At 31.1% G+C, this 13,749-nt stretch overlaps 1 protein-coding gene across 2 annotated transcripts; it reads left to right on the forward strand.

Annotated features, from left to right (window-relative positions):
• Nucleotides 1-73: 73 nt before the first annotated feature.
• LOC107450602 (uncharacterized) lies at nucleotides 74-5,761 on the forward strand. 2 transcript variants are annotated; one of them, XM_043050552.2, is made up of 3 exons: nucleotides 74-1,508; nucleotides 2,297-2,524; nucleotides 4,105-5,761. In XM_043050552.2, the coding sequence occupies exon 3, from the start codon at nucleotides 4,156-4,158 to the stop codon at nucleotides 4,810-4,812; it is 657 nt and encodes a 218-aa protein (XP_042906486.1). In that variant the 5' UTR covers nucleotides 74-1,508; nucleotides 2,297-2,524; nucleotides 4,105-4,155; the 3' UTR covers nucleotides 4,813-5,761. The 2 variants fall into 2 exon arrangements, with proteins under 2 accessions (XP_042906486.1, XP_042906485.1); XM_043050551.2 differs by lacking the exon at nucleotides 2,297-2,524 and having other exon boundaries at nucleotides 80-1,508.
• Nucleotides 5,762-13,749: the final 7,988 nt, after the last annotated feature.

Consider the following 13,749-nt stretch of genomic DNA (forward strand, 5'->3'; position numbering starts at 1 on the left):
CTATAGAATGTAAAGTTTAAATGGGCCTTTCATGTTATATCATTAAATTTAGTAATACTATTTCTCGGGCATTAGGTTTTAACTCTTATAAGAATATACATATTTTTTTCTGTTAATGTACAAATATTTTTCCGATGTGTTTTGGATATTCCTTCTCTAATAAAAAGAGATACCATTTTGTTTTCGTTTGCATAAGAAAGAATACCAAATATTTTTCTTTTTTAAATTTAATTAACCACAATAAAGAAGGAATGTTGCAATTTACGAGCTACATTAAAGACGTCTCTAGAGTAACTGAATCACTGTTCATATGGAAATCGCAGGTATCCGTCTCATACAACAACGCCCCCTATAGTTCGTTGCGATCGCGAATAGCATGGAGATGTTTTAGCTTAGTTCTTTTACTTACCTGCCCATTTTAATTGTGTATGGAAGTAATCTTTCCCATATACATAGGTGCATTGCTTGCATCCGCCATGTTAATTCATAAAAGAATCCCGACTGCTTCATAAAAAAAAGTACGTTACTCAGTGACAGGATAACACTTGAGTTAATTTGAGTGATTTAATTTCCAGATGCATATTTCAAAACTAAAAGTCTAGTAGTCTGGAACATTAGTCCCCTCCTCCTCGGTCCGTGGATCAAATGGTGCCGGGCCGCTCTATTTTATTTACTGTGATGTATTTCTCTCGAAATAGTGCTACTTTCCATAGATGCGAGGTTAGCCGGGATCAGAGAGACGTCACGTATCGAAATAATACCTCGCATGCATTTTATTTCGAAGGCATGCTTAAAAACAATCAAATTAAAATTATAAAATCAATACACAATCTAAAATTTAAACAATCAATTCCCCCCCGTCAGGTGGCCGTAGTAAAATTATCAAACGTTGACCGGTACGCGGCTATAAAAGGTCCTGGAGCACTGGTCTAGAATACGTATTGGTCAAAATTCTGCTAATCAACAATAGTATGTAATTGATTTTTAAAAAAATGTACTTGAAATTTGTAATTGAATGAATAATAAAAATTCTAAAATTCCATCGATCATTTTTGGCGAAGCAAAAAAATAAATAAATACGCCAAACAACACGATTTTCTCGCCAACAATAGAAAACCATGTATTCAATGTATGGTTGTTACTTTTCCATTGTGGGAGAAAAAGTCATATTGTTTGGCGCTTTTCTTTAATTTTACCACAAATGATAGACAGTATCTCACACAAGCATCAAAAATATATTTCATCTTACAGGATTCCAAGAAATCAAGAAAGAAAAGCAGCTTGGGTGAAAAGTATGCGACGCGAAAACATGACGGCCACTGATCACTTATCAATATGTTCAAAACATTTTGCTCCAGATTGTTTTGACAAAAATAAATTTGGTGGAACTTGGCTAAAAAATGATGCTGTGCCAACAATATTTAACTTTCCAGCCAACCTTCAAAACGACAATTCTAAAGAAAGAAAGTCGATCAAAAGAAATTTGGATGAAAGTGATCCACTGCAAGGTAAACTGTCACATTAGATATACTATGTATGAAGGGTGTTCCGTATGGACCACCTAGTATGTATTAATAAAATCCTTATCAGAAATGAAAACAATAAAGTATACACGGCACGAGTTGCACATTCATATTTAAGCGGGGGAAAAAATGGGCTATAAAAATTTGTCAAATCATAGTGCTGAAATCGAATGTGACAAACAACAACACAGAATTGATGACTGATAAAACGATTCTCAGTTTCAATCTCCAACTGTACCTATTTTGATATTTATTACATTCTTCGTTCTTCGTCAGATTTCGATAGTTTTTTTTTTTAATAATATTTTGCAACCCCCAAAATACATACTTTTTATTTTCATTTTTGATCAAACAATCAGGTCAGATTGATCAAACAATCAGGTCAAATTGATCAAACAATCAGATTGATCAAACAATCAGGTCAAACATTGGTGTACCACGGCGTCTGATAGAGTCCGTTTTATAAAGCTTACTGAGAAGACTTTGGCTGGCGGTAGGCTGTAGTATATAAAAAGAAGAAAAACTCATAATACGGACAGTCTTTAACACATTATAATTTTATTGATATTGACAAATTTTATAAACATATTTCTTTTTAAGGTAGTTTAAACTTTTAAGACTTGTATCTAAAAATGGACTTTGAAAATTTTATTTTGGTAATACTTCTCAAAATATATAATGGCAAGTTAATGTTTATTTTTAATAGGCTTAAAAATTGGCTATGTGTGATTGCTCAATATAATTTGTAATACACCACAAATAACTTTTCTTAGGAGAATCTTCTCCAATACTTAAAAAGAGTAGATATATTGGTGATTTCACAGAAGAGGATATGAAATCTCCAAGCAAAGCAAAAGCTTTACTTTCTCTAGCAATCAAGCAGTACTACCAAAAAACAAAAATTATAAGAGATTTGAGACAAAAAGAAAGAAGACTTCAGATGAGATTAGGGAGACTTCAAGGAAAAAGCTTTTGTAACTGTATCTAAATCAGCTGCAGAAGTAAGTTTTAGTTAGATTTTTCCAACAAATACCATTATAAAAACATTCAGACTACAAAAAATTTCAAGTTCATATGAGATTACCGCAATTCATATTATATTACCGTATCGGCTAAATGCGTGTAATACACTTCTAGAAGAAAAAAAAACTTAAGTCCATTTTTAAAAACATTTTACTATTATGGCTAAATGCATTGTAATATGAAGAACAACATTGAAGTCTATTTTAAATAAAATTAATGGATTGTCTAAATGTTTGCAGTAAGAACAACGTTTTTTAAGTTCATTTTAAATTAGAGTTCATTAAATGACTCAATACGTATAATATATTTGTTGGAAAATTAAGTGCGTTTTAAATGAGAGCGAACTCGAATCGATAAATGCGTATAATATGAAGAACAAAATTTTATAGTCCATTTTAAGTAGGAGATTACTAGAATTTCTGAATTACTATAATAAAAACAGCATTTAAGTACAGTTTAAATATAAAGGGAGATAAGAAAGGATAACTATGCATGATATATTTTCTGAAGAACTTGCCAGGCTCAGAAAGAATTATAATTGTCTCCATAAGATATATTGGTTTTAAACAAAGTACTCTTGTCTCTTGACATGAAATAATAATTTAATTTTATATCAGAAGATATTTTATTTTATTTTATCACCGACGTTGAACAGCCGACTTAATTTTGAGTTTTTGGCTACCAATGTTCACTTAATCGATTGTAATTTTGAACACAATCCTAAAGGCAAGGGAACTCCTGGATAACAAGGGCATTTATCATAAGTGTAACAAGATTCCAGTATATCAATATGAGCTGATGATAGTGGTGAAAAAAATTTCGAATTAACGAAATTAAATTTATGTCCAAGATTCCAACAATGCGCCGCAATCGATGATTTTTCCCAATCCTGATGACAGAATACTGATAGGATCTTTAGGAGACTTAAATTTTATTTGTCGTTGTTGTTTCAATGCTACTTGCCAATACCAGCAAGCCTGCTTGGTCAAACCAAGAGAATTTAAGGTAGAGGGTGCGTTTCTTATTTTTCAGTTGCGCCATCTCTGAGCAAGAATATGACTTCAGTCACGCACATGTCATAGCCCGTTTATAGGGCGGACCCATTCATAGCAGACATTCACAGATTGTAATTTTGACTTGAACCAGAGAATGATCAATCTCCAATTCAGTATCCACAGAAGTATAATTTGTTATAGGAACCTGGAGGACTTTGAAACCAGACAGATTTAGCTTGCACCAGTGATCATTTACTACACGTAACTGTTCTACCGTAAAGTGCTCGATTTTGTGCGCAGGACGTCGGGCGATCTAAGCGAGGGAACTATCCCCTATGCAGAGGATCAAAATTGCGATGGCATGTTTTCAGATCGTCCTCATGGATGTCTCTAAGATCGTCGCCATGACGTAAATAAAGTACCTAACTATCTACCTCATACCATGATGATTTTTTTCATTATTTTGATACCTTTCTGTGTTTTGTTTCCTTTTAACTTAATTACTATAGCTTAACTGCTGTTGTTCATAATTCTTCTAATTTATTTCTTGTTCTTATTTTCAGAAGAAAAAAGGAGTGAATAGCTTGACAGATCAGAAGAACGTCGATTCAAATATGTTACCCTCTAGGAATGAAGAAGTTAACACGCCCGATGTTGAAATGCAGTATTCTAAGAGCACGACTACAAGTCTCTTGAGTAGCTCTGACATCGTTGTCAAACAAGAAATCATCGAAACAGAACTAGAATCTAGCATATGCGATGATGCGTCATTTCATTCGTCGATAGCCGATAGTTCTTCCGAAGCACAGTTCGAGGGACAAAGGGCAAACACATCGGATGTGGCACATGCAGAATCTTCAAACTCTAATACAAAAATACTTCCAGCCCATGTTGTTGGAAAAGCATTTACACAAACTCGATGTTTGAGTGCTGTGGAAGTTGAATCTGACGTTTCTACGAATTCTTATGACTTAATTTCTGAAAACAATAGTGGAAATGAATCTATGCTTCCTGGAAATCCATCGAACTTCTCATCTTTGCCACAAAGTAGTTCTAGTCTTGAAAGCTCACGTGATACTGAGTCCATCCAAAGTAAGATTCCGTCTCATTCACGAATGAGGGACAGGTTTGACGTTTTCGGCGAATTCGTCGCTTCAAAATTACGAAATCTAGATTCGAAATCAATTGTCTTCATTCAGACTACTATTGCAGATCTGTTACTTAAAGCTGAATTGGGAATGTTTCAAACAAAGACGAAAATAGGGTACTAGATGACGACATTGAAAAAGCTGCGTTTCTTCTTGATGAACTTGAAAATGTCCATAGTTCATCGAGCAAAACGAATAGTAAACTTAAAATTCCTTCTCAGATGGAAAATCCACATTTGAGCATTTCTGGCCACGAGAGCTCAACGAGAAATGAAATTATTCATCCCAGATCCCCGTCTCATAAAGAAAATCCATCAATCCCACCTGCAGCAAATAATAACGGTTTCGAAAACGCATTAAAAAATGAACCAATCCATCCTACAGTTCTTCTCATATGAAAAACCCTTTGCTCCTGTTGTAAACGTTACTGTTGTTCCTGAAAATTCTTCTAGAAATAGTCTAAATGAAACTAGAAATCCAGTGGCGCCATCTGGATCTCCAATTTTAAATACTGTAAATTCTTGGAATGATACGCCAATCGAAACTAGGCTCCATTTCGTTTGCGATCTAGAGATGATTTTGATGTATACGGGGAGTTTGTTGCTTCAAAATTGCGAAATCTTGACTCAAAATCGTGTGCCTTCGTTCAAACAACCTTTGCAGACCTCCTATTTAAAGCTGAGTTGGAGAGATTTATAAGCGAACGCAAACTAAGTTCTTTTGCTCATAAAACGAACCATTTTCTTCTGAATTCGCCTTTTTGTAACTTTCTGAAAAATGATGTATATAATTTATCCAGCCATGAAGCTCAGTCCTGATTTAACTTTGTGCCCTCATATTTATGTACACAGTAAGTTCCATTAGAAATTATATTTTATTTGCTATTTGTTCAAAAGCAACTCGTGATTATGTATGCCAAATTCCACGTTATTCATTGTATAATTTCACAATATCTTATATTGCCTCTTTTATAAGTTTGCTCATCATTGTATTCATGTCTAATTTTTAGTTGTAAAATATCGAGGCTATGATTTATTTTGTATATAAGTGTATAAAATACTTTTGAAATGTTCCAAGTGTTCGTGATGATTTTCTTATTTTTGTTTTAAGGCTTTTTTTTAAATTTTATTTTCTCTCGAATTGCTTATGAAGCCGCATTCTTCCCTAATAAACTAACTGACAGAGTTTAGGAGATGTGGACGAAAATTTTAATTATGCTCTTAATCAACGTTACTTAACAAATAAACTCGAATTTCGAAACATACAAGATCGGCATCGAATTAGAAAGGAGAAAAATAAGGCTGACGTCATTCCAGAATTTTTAATTTATTTCTTTAAGACAAAATAATATTAATAAAATCTGCATAATTCTGAAATCAGCATTTTTGATAGTGAAAATTTATCTGTCTTTAGAGTCTTGCTAAGAATCTTTGTTTTTGTGGAGCATCCAAAGTTTTAAACTTTGTTTCTTTGGCATCATCGAAAGTGTCAGACTATGAATTTCGATGAACAAGGTTCGAGTAAGAGTCAGAGATCACGAGTTCGAAAAACCTCTGAAGGAGGGAGTTCAAACATTTAAAAATAGTTTAAAGACAGAATTTGCATAGTATTAATTTTGAGTGTGTAAGTACCCTCATTATGCAACTGTTATTATGTATATATGTATATATATATATATATNTATTAATAAAATCTGAATAAATATTAATAAAATCTGTATAATTCCGAAATCAACATTTTTGATAGTGAAAATTTATCTGTTTTTAGAGTCTTTCTAAAAATCCTTGTTTTTGTGGAGCATCCAAAGTTTTAAACTTTGTTTCTTTGGCATCATCGAAAGTTTTCGTCAATGTTATCAACAATCAAAATAAATTTTAAAATTTTTCAGCAAAAATAAATTTGCAGTGTTAGGTTGCCCGTCTAACCGCAAGATTTTAATGGTTTTCATTTCGATATTTCTACTAATCGGAAAAAAAAAAAGAAATTTTATTCGAATTTATACTTTTTTTTAAAGGGTATAGTTCCTACGAATGATAATTATGGGGGGTTCGATGGGACCCTACCATGAGCTACCGGGAATGAAGTTCCATCAGGGAATGACGTCACGTTCTTGAACTGTTTCTTGTCAAGAAACTCAACCGGTTTTCTTTCCAGCCGGACAATAGGGCTTGCCCTTTTGCCCCTACTATACTCCTTTAGGCCGTTTCTTCCCTGAAACGGATAGAGGGACAATCTTAACAATGTGTCCAATCCATCTTCGTGTTAAATGAAAAATCAGGCGGTCATGAGTTTTAGAAGTAGGGAGCATTTGGCTGGGGAAGAAAACTTCAAATTATAGAGTTCCTTTAAAAATCTCTTATAACTGTTGAAAATTTTAACCGCCAGCTGTTAGGAACGGTGTTCTGTAAAATGGAGGCTAGAATAACTTACCTCAAGTCAAAATTTGGTAAAAAAATTCTCCAACACAATAAATATCTTTATTACTTCCATGCTAAATTAGCGGGCAATAGGCAAGCGTGGTGCTGTATTGATAAACATAAAGGCTGTAAAGCTAGAATTTACATCATTAATGGAGAATATCAAGGTTTTTGTAATAATCATAGTCACCCACAAGATGAAGGGCGAATACTAAGGCTCTCTTTTGTCAATGAATTGAAAAGAAAAGTGGTAGAAAATCCAGAGCTATCTGTGCAACAACTTTACAAGTAAGTTTATTTTTCATACTTCTAATAGTTTTATCACTTGCAAGTTATTACCCATTTACAAAATGGGTGTTGTTTTGTGTTTGATGGCGTGCGCACCTTATTTGGACATCATCACACTTTTCACGAATAATAGTAAACAGTGCGCATGCGTCGTCATTGCATACGTTGCTATGGCGACCGCTGCTGTTCGATAATTTTTTTAGAATTCTTTTATTTGCATTGCTTTTGTTTACTTTTTGATATTAATGTATTTTATAGAATAACTAGGTATAGCATAAATAGTGATATTAGATATAGATATAGTATAAATAATGATTGATAGTCAGGTGCGCTTTGCATCCATTTAATTAAAATAAAATATGTTTTTTTAATATATATATACATATATGTTACTGTTAAAGTGTATGATTTATTTATTTTATAGAATAACTAGGCATTTCATAGTGGCGTACATAGACTTAGGTGCGCCCCTCTTCAAGATTTAAAAATGCACCCTATTTTAGACTTAATTCAAATGTTATAAATTATAATATGTAACATAAATGTTATAAATTATAAGTTAACAAAGCGGCGTGCTATTTGGCGCAATACCGTTGTCTGCTTGGCGCCGGAATAATGACAAATAGCGCCTATCAGTATCAAAAAATCTTACTTCTAAGAGGGTTGTTTCTTTCGCACCGTGGTGTCTTTTTGAAGGTGTTTCATGGAAAATAAAGAACAGCAGCAGAAAAACCTAAAAAACAGCAGCAGAAATCTTACATAAGTAAAAATGAGAAGAAAATATTATTGAACATTTATAAAACAGAAGTGCATTCAAAACCAGTTGTTCCAATCATTGATGTGGCTGACCATGCGGCTTCTGCATCGAGAGTTGGTACAACTTCTGCTTTCAGAATTAAGAATTATTAAAGAATATAAAAGGGATGGTATATTACATTCACCGAAGATGGCTAAATCTCGTAAAACTTTTTTGGAGGACATTGACGTATTCGACAAAAATGCTGAAGAAGAAAAGTTCATGATTTTTTCCGCCGTAATAAACATAGTTAAACATTCCGACAATAAACATAGTTCTCAAAGCTGTGAACTATGATTCTCATTTACCAAACTTTAAAAGAACGACATTTTATCCCTGTTAAAAAAAAATTAGGCTTCAAACATCAAAAACGAGGACGGACGGAACAGCTCACTCATTGAAAAAGATGAAATTCTTAAAATTTTGTTCTTTTCTGCGTAGATTAATATAATTATTTTTGTTTTCGGTACAGTTGTTAATTAATTACAGAAGTTCAAATGTCATGTAAAATTAAATAATTTTGATACTTCATTCTATTTTCTAAAACCTATTGAGTTCGAGGTTCACAAACTGCTTTTTTTTATAGGTTAAGTGGGTATATTTTTCTTCTCAAAAGATTTTGTGAGACATAAAAAAAATCCAAGTTTCTTTTAGTGTAATTATTTTCGTAACACTTCCCTTAGAAAAATAAAGATAACAGTTTAAAAATACAAATAAATGCAGCTCCTTCAAATATATTTTTAAATCAATCAATGAAACATAAAACAATTTTAAATATAGTTTAACTTTCAATAAATTTAAAAAAAAATTTAATTATGAAAATAAAGAGTATTTTTTTAACATATTCTTTCAATTCTATACGACTTTTACGATGGAATTATAGAAGTTATGTTTTGCATAGATATTTATGCAAAATAAATTAAAACTAATTTAATTTAAACTTTAAAAAAAGAAGAAAAAAAACGTTAAAACTATTCTTCAAAAAAATAGTGCGTGGAGTCCCTCCGCGCGGAAGAAGTTAAACTTCACAACCTGCGACGTTGATTGTAGAAGAATCAGCAGTCGTAGAAGGATCACTAGTTCTATTTTGACGACTCTTTTTCCTGCTCCGCTCGCTTCCGTGCTCTGTAATCACGGTAATATTTTTCCCTCGTGGACCTCTTGAACCAGTGGAAGTGCTTGTGGTTGCCTGTTCGTCTNAGTTATGTTTTGCATAGATATTTATGCAAAATAAATTAAAACTAATTTAATTTAAACTTTAAAAAAAAGAATTAAAAAAACGTTAAAACTATTCTTAAAATAAAATTATGTGTTTACTGAAACTATTAGAAAAGTATTTTCATGTAAAAACTTTAATTTTGTACTTTCTTACCTAATTTTAAGGTATCAAAAACCGAATATCGTTTTTGTTTTTCTATAAAAGCGATAGCTTAGCTTTACTGAAACAATTCGAAGCGTATTTTCATGTAAAAACTTTAATTTTGTACTTTCTTACCTAATTTTAAGGTATCAAAAACCGAATATCGTTTTTGTTTTTCTATAAAAGCGATAGCTTAGCTTTACTGAAACAATTCGAAGCGTATTTTCATGTAAAAACTTTAATTTTGTACTTTCTTACCTAATTTTAAGGTATCAAAAACCGAATATCGTTTTTGTTTTTCTATAAAAGCGATAGCTCTGTCGATTCAAACGAAATCGCCAATTCAGCGAAAAAACCGTTGAAGTGGCAAACGTTGACGATCAAACAGCAACCCTTATATTTACTTCCACTATCAGTTCTCATTGAGCAGACTATTGGTCCAGAAACAATTAAGATCGTATTGAGTGCAATAAATTCCAGCTTTCGATTTCAACTTTCTGTAAAGACGACAAATATTGAAAAAAGAAACCCTTCCTCAAGCTAAGTAAATGTTGCATTATTTTTTATCGGTGTGATTAGTTCAAAAGTACATAATTAGGACTTTTGATTTTAAAAAAAATGATGTTATTGCGTATTAGTTTTTAAAATCAAGAAATTTCTATTGTGTAAATAAAATGCTGAAAACTGAAGACAAATTATGCATCGGAAATAAAATAAATTACGAGATTGGTGCCTTAAATAGAGAGAGCGAATTAGTTGTAAGAAATTCCAGCTTTCAATTTCAACTTTCTGCAAGAACGACGAAAATTGAAGATAAACCTCAAGCTGAGTAAATGTTGCTATATTTTCCATCAACGTGATAATTTCAAAAATGAATTATTAGGATTTTTAGTTAAAAAATGAAGTTAATGTATTTTAGTGGTTATTATTATTATTATTTTTTAAATCATCAACTTTCATTTTAATCTTTTCATTTCATTATCTAAATTTTCTTTAAAATTTGGATTTCAATTTTCTTGTAAAATTTGTTGCAGTTAGAAAGCTTCTTCATTGTGAAAAAAATATTTCGATTGTTAATTTAGTTTTCCGATCAAAAAATTCGTTAATAAAATTTCGATAATTCGCGCAATTGAATGGCTTACGAATAGCGGATAATTCGAGAAAAAAAAAGAAAAAAAAAACGCTTTAAAGATATATGCATCATCAATTTTGTTTTTAATATACTAAATGATAAATTTTAATATCTATTATTAGCAATTTTCTTCACATTTTCTTCTTTTAAATTTTTCTTTATCATTTCTGTATGAAAAAGTCTGTCAACTTAATTCCTTTTTTGGTGTTTATAAGTCAGAAGGCTCAAATAAAACAGGCACAAACAGACTTTTAACTAAGAAGTTCATACACTATTAAAAAAAGAAAGCTCAAAACACCTGAATTAGTTCTTATAAGTGAATACATGATTCTTAGAAACTCTTATTAGTAACAAAACTAACAATAAACAACTGACAATTCTGAAATTAATCAAATGGCCCACAAATTATTCAAATCCCTGCTTCATTCTTTTTTCTTCGGTCATAATGTTGTGTGGGGACCACCCTTATTTGTTAGTTATCTATTTTATAAATGATAGAGTAATGGTGTAAAGAACACCCCCCCCCCCCCCCNNNNGGGGGGGGGGGGGGTTGTTATTTACCATGTTCTTGCTATCTCTGCCCAAAACTTATCTGGTTCTTCAATGGGCATAATCCTCAATCAGTCTTCAACTGTCAAAATCAGAGGGGTGAAGAACTAAGATGAAACCTGGAGAGGGGTGCTAGAAAATTATACCTTATCACTTCTTACTTGCCAATTCTTGCAAATTTATCAAAAATTAAATGAAATAATTCTATATTTATCACTTAAAGTAAATGGTGTTTTAAAAATCATAAATTTCCATGAATTATAACTTGATATTAGTTAATAATTTTAGTTTGTAGTTGTTTAATTAAATTTATGTTACGTCATTAATGTTCAGTTATTAATTATTATTAATTTCTTATAAACATTGTGCAATGATTTTTAAATATAAGTTCTCAAAGGTTTTAATGTTGGTTTACATTTATGTGCATTTAAATTTTTCTTAATTATGATACTCAACTTATACCAGTTGGCATAAGTAAGTGTAGTGTTAGCTCCCTCGTAAATTTTTAAAACTACAGTTTTTTTTACTTTTAAGTTATATTCCTTAAAACCTCTAAAAGCTATTTTTAAATTGAATAAAAATTAATAATTTTAGAAAATCTATTATATATAATTCTCTTACGTGGCTCCCAAATTTTGGCTGCATTTCTTTTCCGCCGGTGGCAACGTTTGCTTTGTTTTGAAAACATCAAAGCATTCTGCCNAGTTGGCATAAGTAAGTTAGCTCCCTCAAAAGTTTTCAAAACTACAGTTTTTTTTACATTTAAGTTATATTCTTTAAAGCCTCTAAAAGCTATTTTCAATTTGAATAAAAATTAATAATTTTAGTAAATGCTTAATAAATTTACCAAAAAATTCTATGCTCAACTTTTTTATGGTATTTTTAAAAACGTTAATGTTTTTTTTTTCATTATTTCGATTATAACTTAATTATGTTAATTTCTTTTTTAATTTTAGTTATTTAATTTAATACACGTACAATATAATTATATTTTTCTTTATTATAGTGATTTTTTATAAACATTTTGTAAAACAATTTCAGAAGAATTTTCAGTTTTTTTAATGTCAAAAGTTTTAATTGCTTTTATATCGCGTCGTTTAAACTTATTTTTGATCACTATAATCTTTATTTATTTATTCGATAATTTACAATTATACTACTGTTTTATTAAATATATATTTTACGAATATTAAGATTATATTTGATTTTTGTATTTATTTTTCAATCACGACTATGCGCGCAAATTTAATTGTAGCATAATTCTTATACGAATAATTTCGTAATCTCTTCTTAAAGAATTAGTTGTTAGGGAAATCTGCTAATAAGCAATGTTAGTATCCAGCTAAATCGGTCCAAGATTCCCCCCACACGCACACACAAACGAGAGTTCCAAAGAGATGGTCAAGATCAGTGGTTTCCAACTGGCGGCCCGCGAAGCTTTTTTTTGTGACCCGCGAACTAAAATATAATAGTTGTCATTTTTTTGTGGGCAATTTTCGTAAAAAAATCTATTCTCCGATTTAACTTTTTGAAACCACTCATTTTGGACGAAAATATTTACACATACATTTGTAAATTTTAAATTTAAAATGTAAATATCTATTCTCTGGTGGTTNGCGGGCAATTTTCGTAAAAAAATCTATATGGGTTTAAAATACTTTTCTCGTTTATGAAAACCTAATTTCTTCGTTTCTGTGAAATTTACCAACGGTGCAAAAAAAAAAAAATTTCTCAGGTTTTGCATCCAAGAAAATATTTATTCAAATACAAAAATAATCGTGTATGTTGCTCTTTTCTCTATCATTTTTTTGCATTTTGTGAATATAATTTAGCATGAGTGTATCAGAAATTTTCTCGAAGAAATTCTCCGATTTAACTTTTTGAAACCACTCATTTTGGACGAAAATATTGACACACACATTTGTAAATTTTAAATTTAAAATGTAAATATCTATTCTCTGGTGGTTGCGGCAGACAAACCTCAATTTTGTCATTGAACATTTTGTGTACTACTTTGTAAGTTTTAATACCAACCTTTTTAAAATTTTATATCTTAACAATTAGATATCTGTTGCACATTAATTGTTTAATACATGGGTGCACATTAAACCTATTTCAGCCCGAATTTTTTAATATGCAATTAAATATTTTTAAAAATCTAAGTCTAATTTTAATTTGTAATTCAATATTTTTGTTTAGTACAACTTGGTAAAAATCTGACAGTAATATTTAATGTTCCTTCAAACATAAAAGAGTCCTACATAAAATTTTGATAAAGTTGCTGTCCGCCATTTGATTTGTGTTTTTAATTGTGGACCCCGGCCTCATGTAAGTTGGAAACCCCTGGTCAGGATCTTAGAGGAGATATTAGGGTAGAGAGAGCTAGTCTATTGTTTGGGCTCTGAAAACTTGTTCCAAGATGGGGGTTTCCATTTTGGCGAAAAATTCATAGCTGGCGGTCGCATCGTACAGGAATATTTTCAAGAGTACCTAAAGATATTTCTCTCTCTTTCATTTT

This window comes from Parasteatoda tepidariorum, chromosome 9 (genome assembly GCF_043381705.1).
Source record: "Parasteatoda tepidariorum isolate YZ-2023 chromosome 9, CAS_Ptep_4.0, whole genome shotgun sequence".
Classification (NCBI taxonomy): Eukaryota; Metazoa; Arthropoda; class Arachnida; order Araneae; family Theridiidae; genus Parasteatoda; species Parasteatoda tepidariorum.

Bases quoted from the DNA above. Each gene is read 5' to 3' on its own strand.
- LOC107450602 (XM_043050551.2), top strand. From the start codon at position 1,401: ATGATGCTGTGCCAACAATATTTAACTTTCCAGCCAACCTTCAAAACG. The intron at 1,509-4,104 runs GTAAACTGTCAC...TCTTATTTTCAG, and splicing joins TGAAAGTGATCCACTGCAAG to AAGAAAAAAGGAGTGAATAG.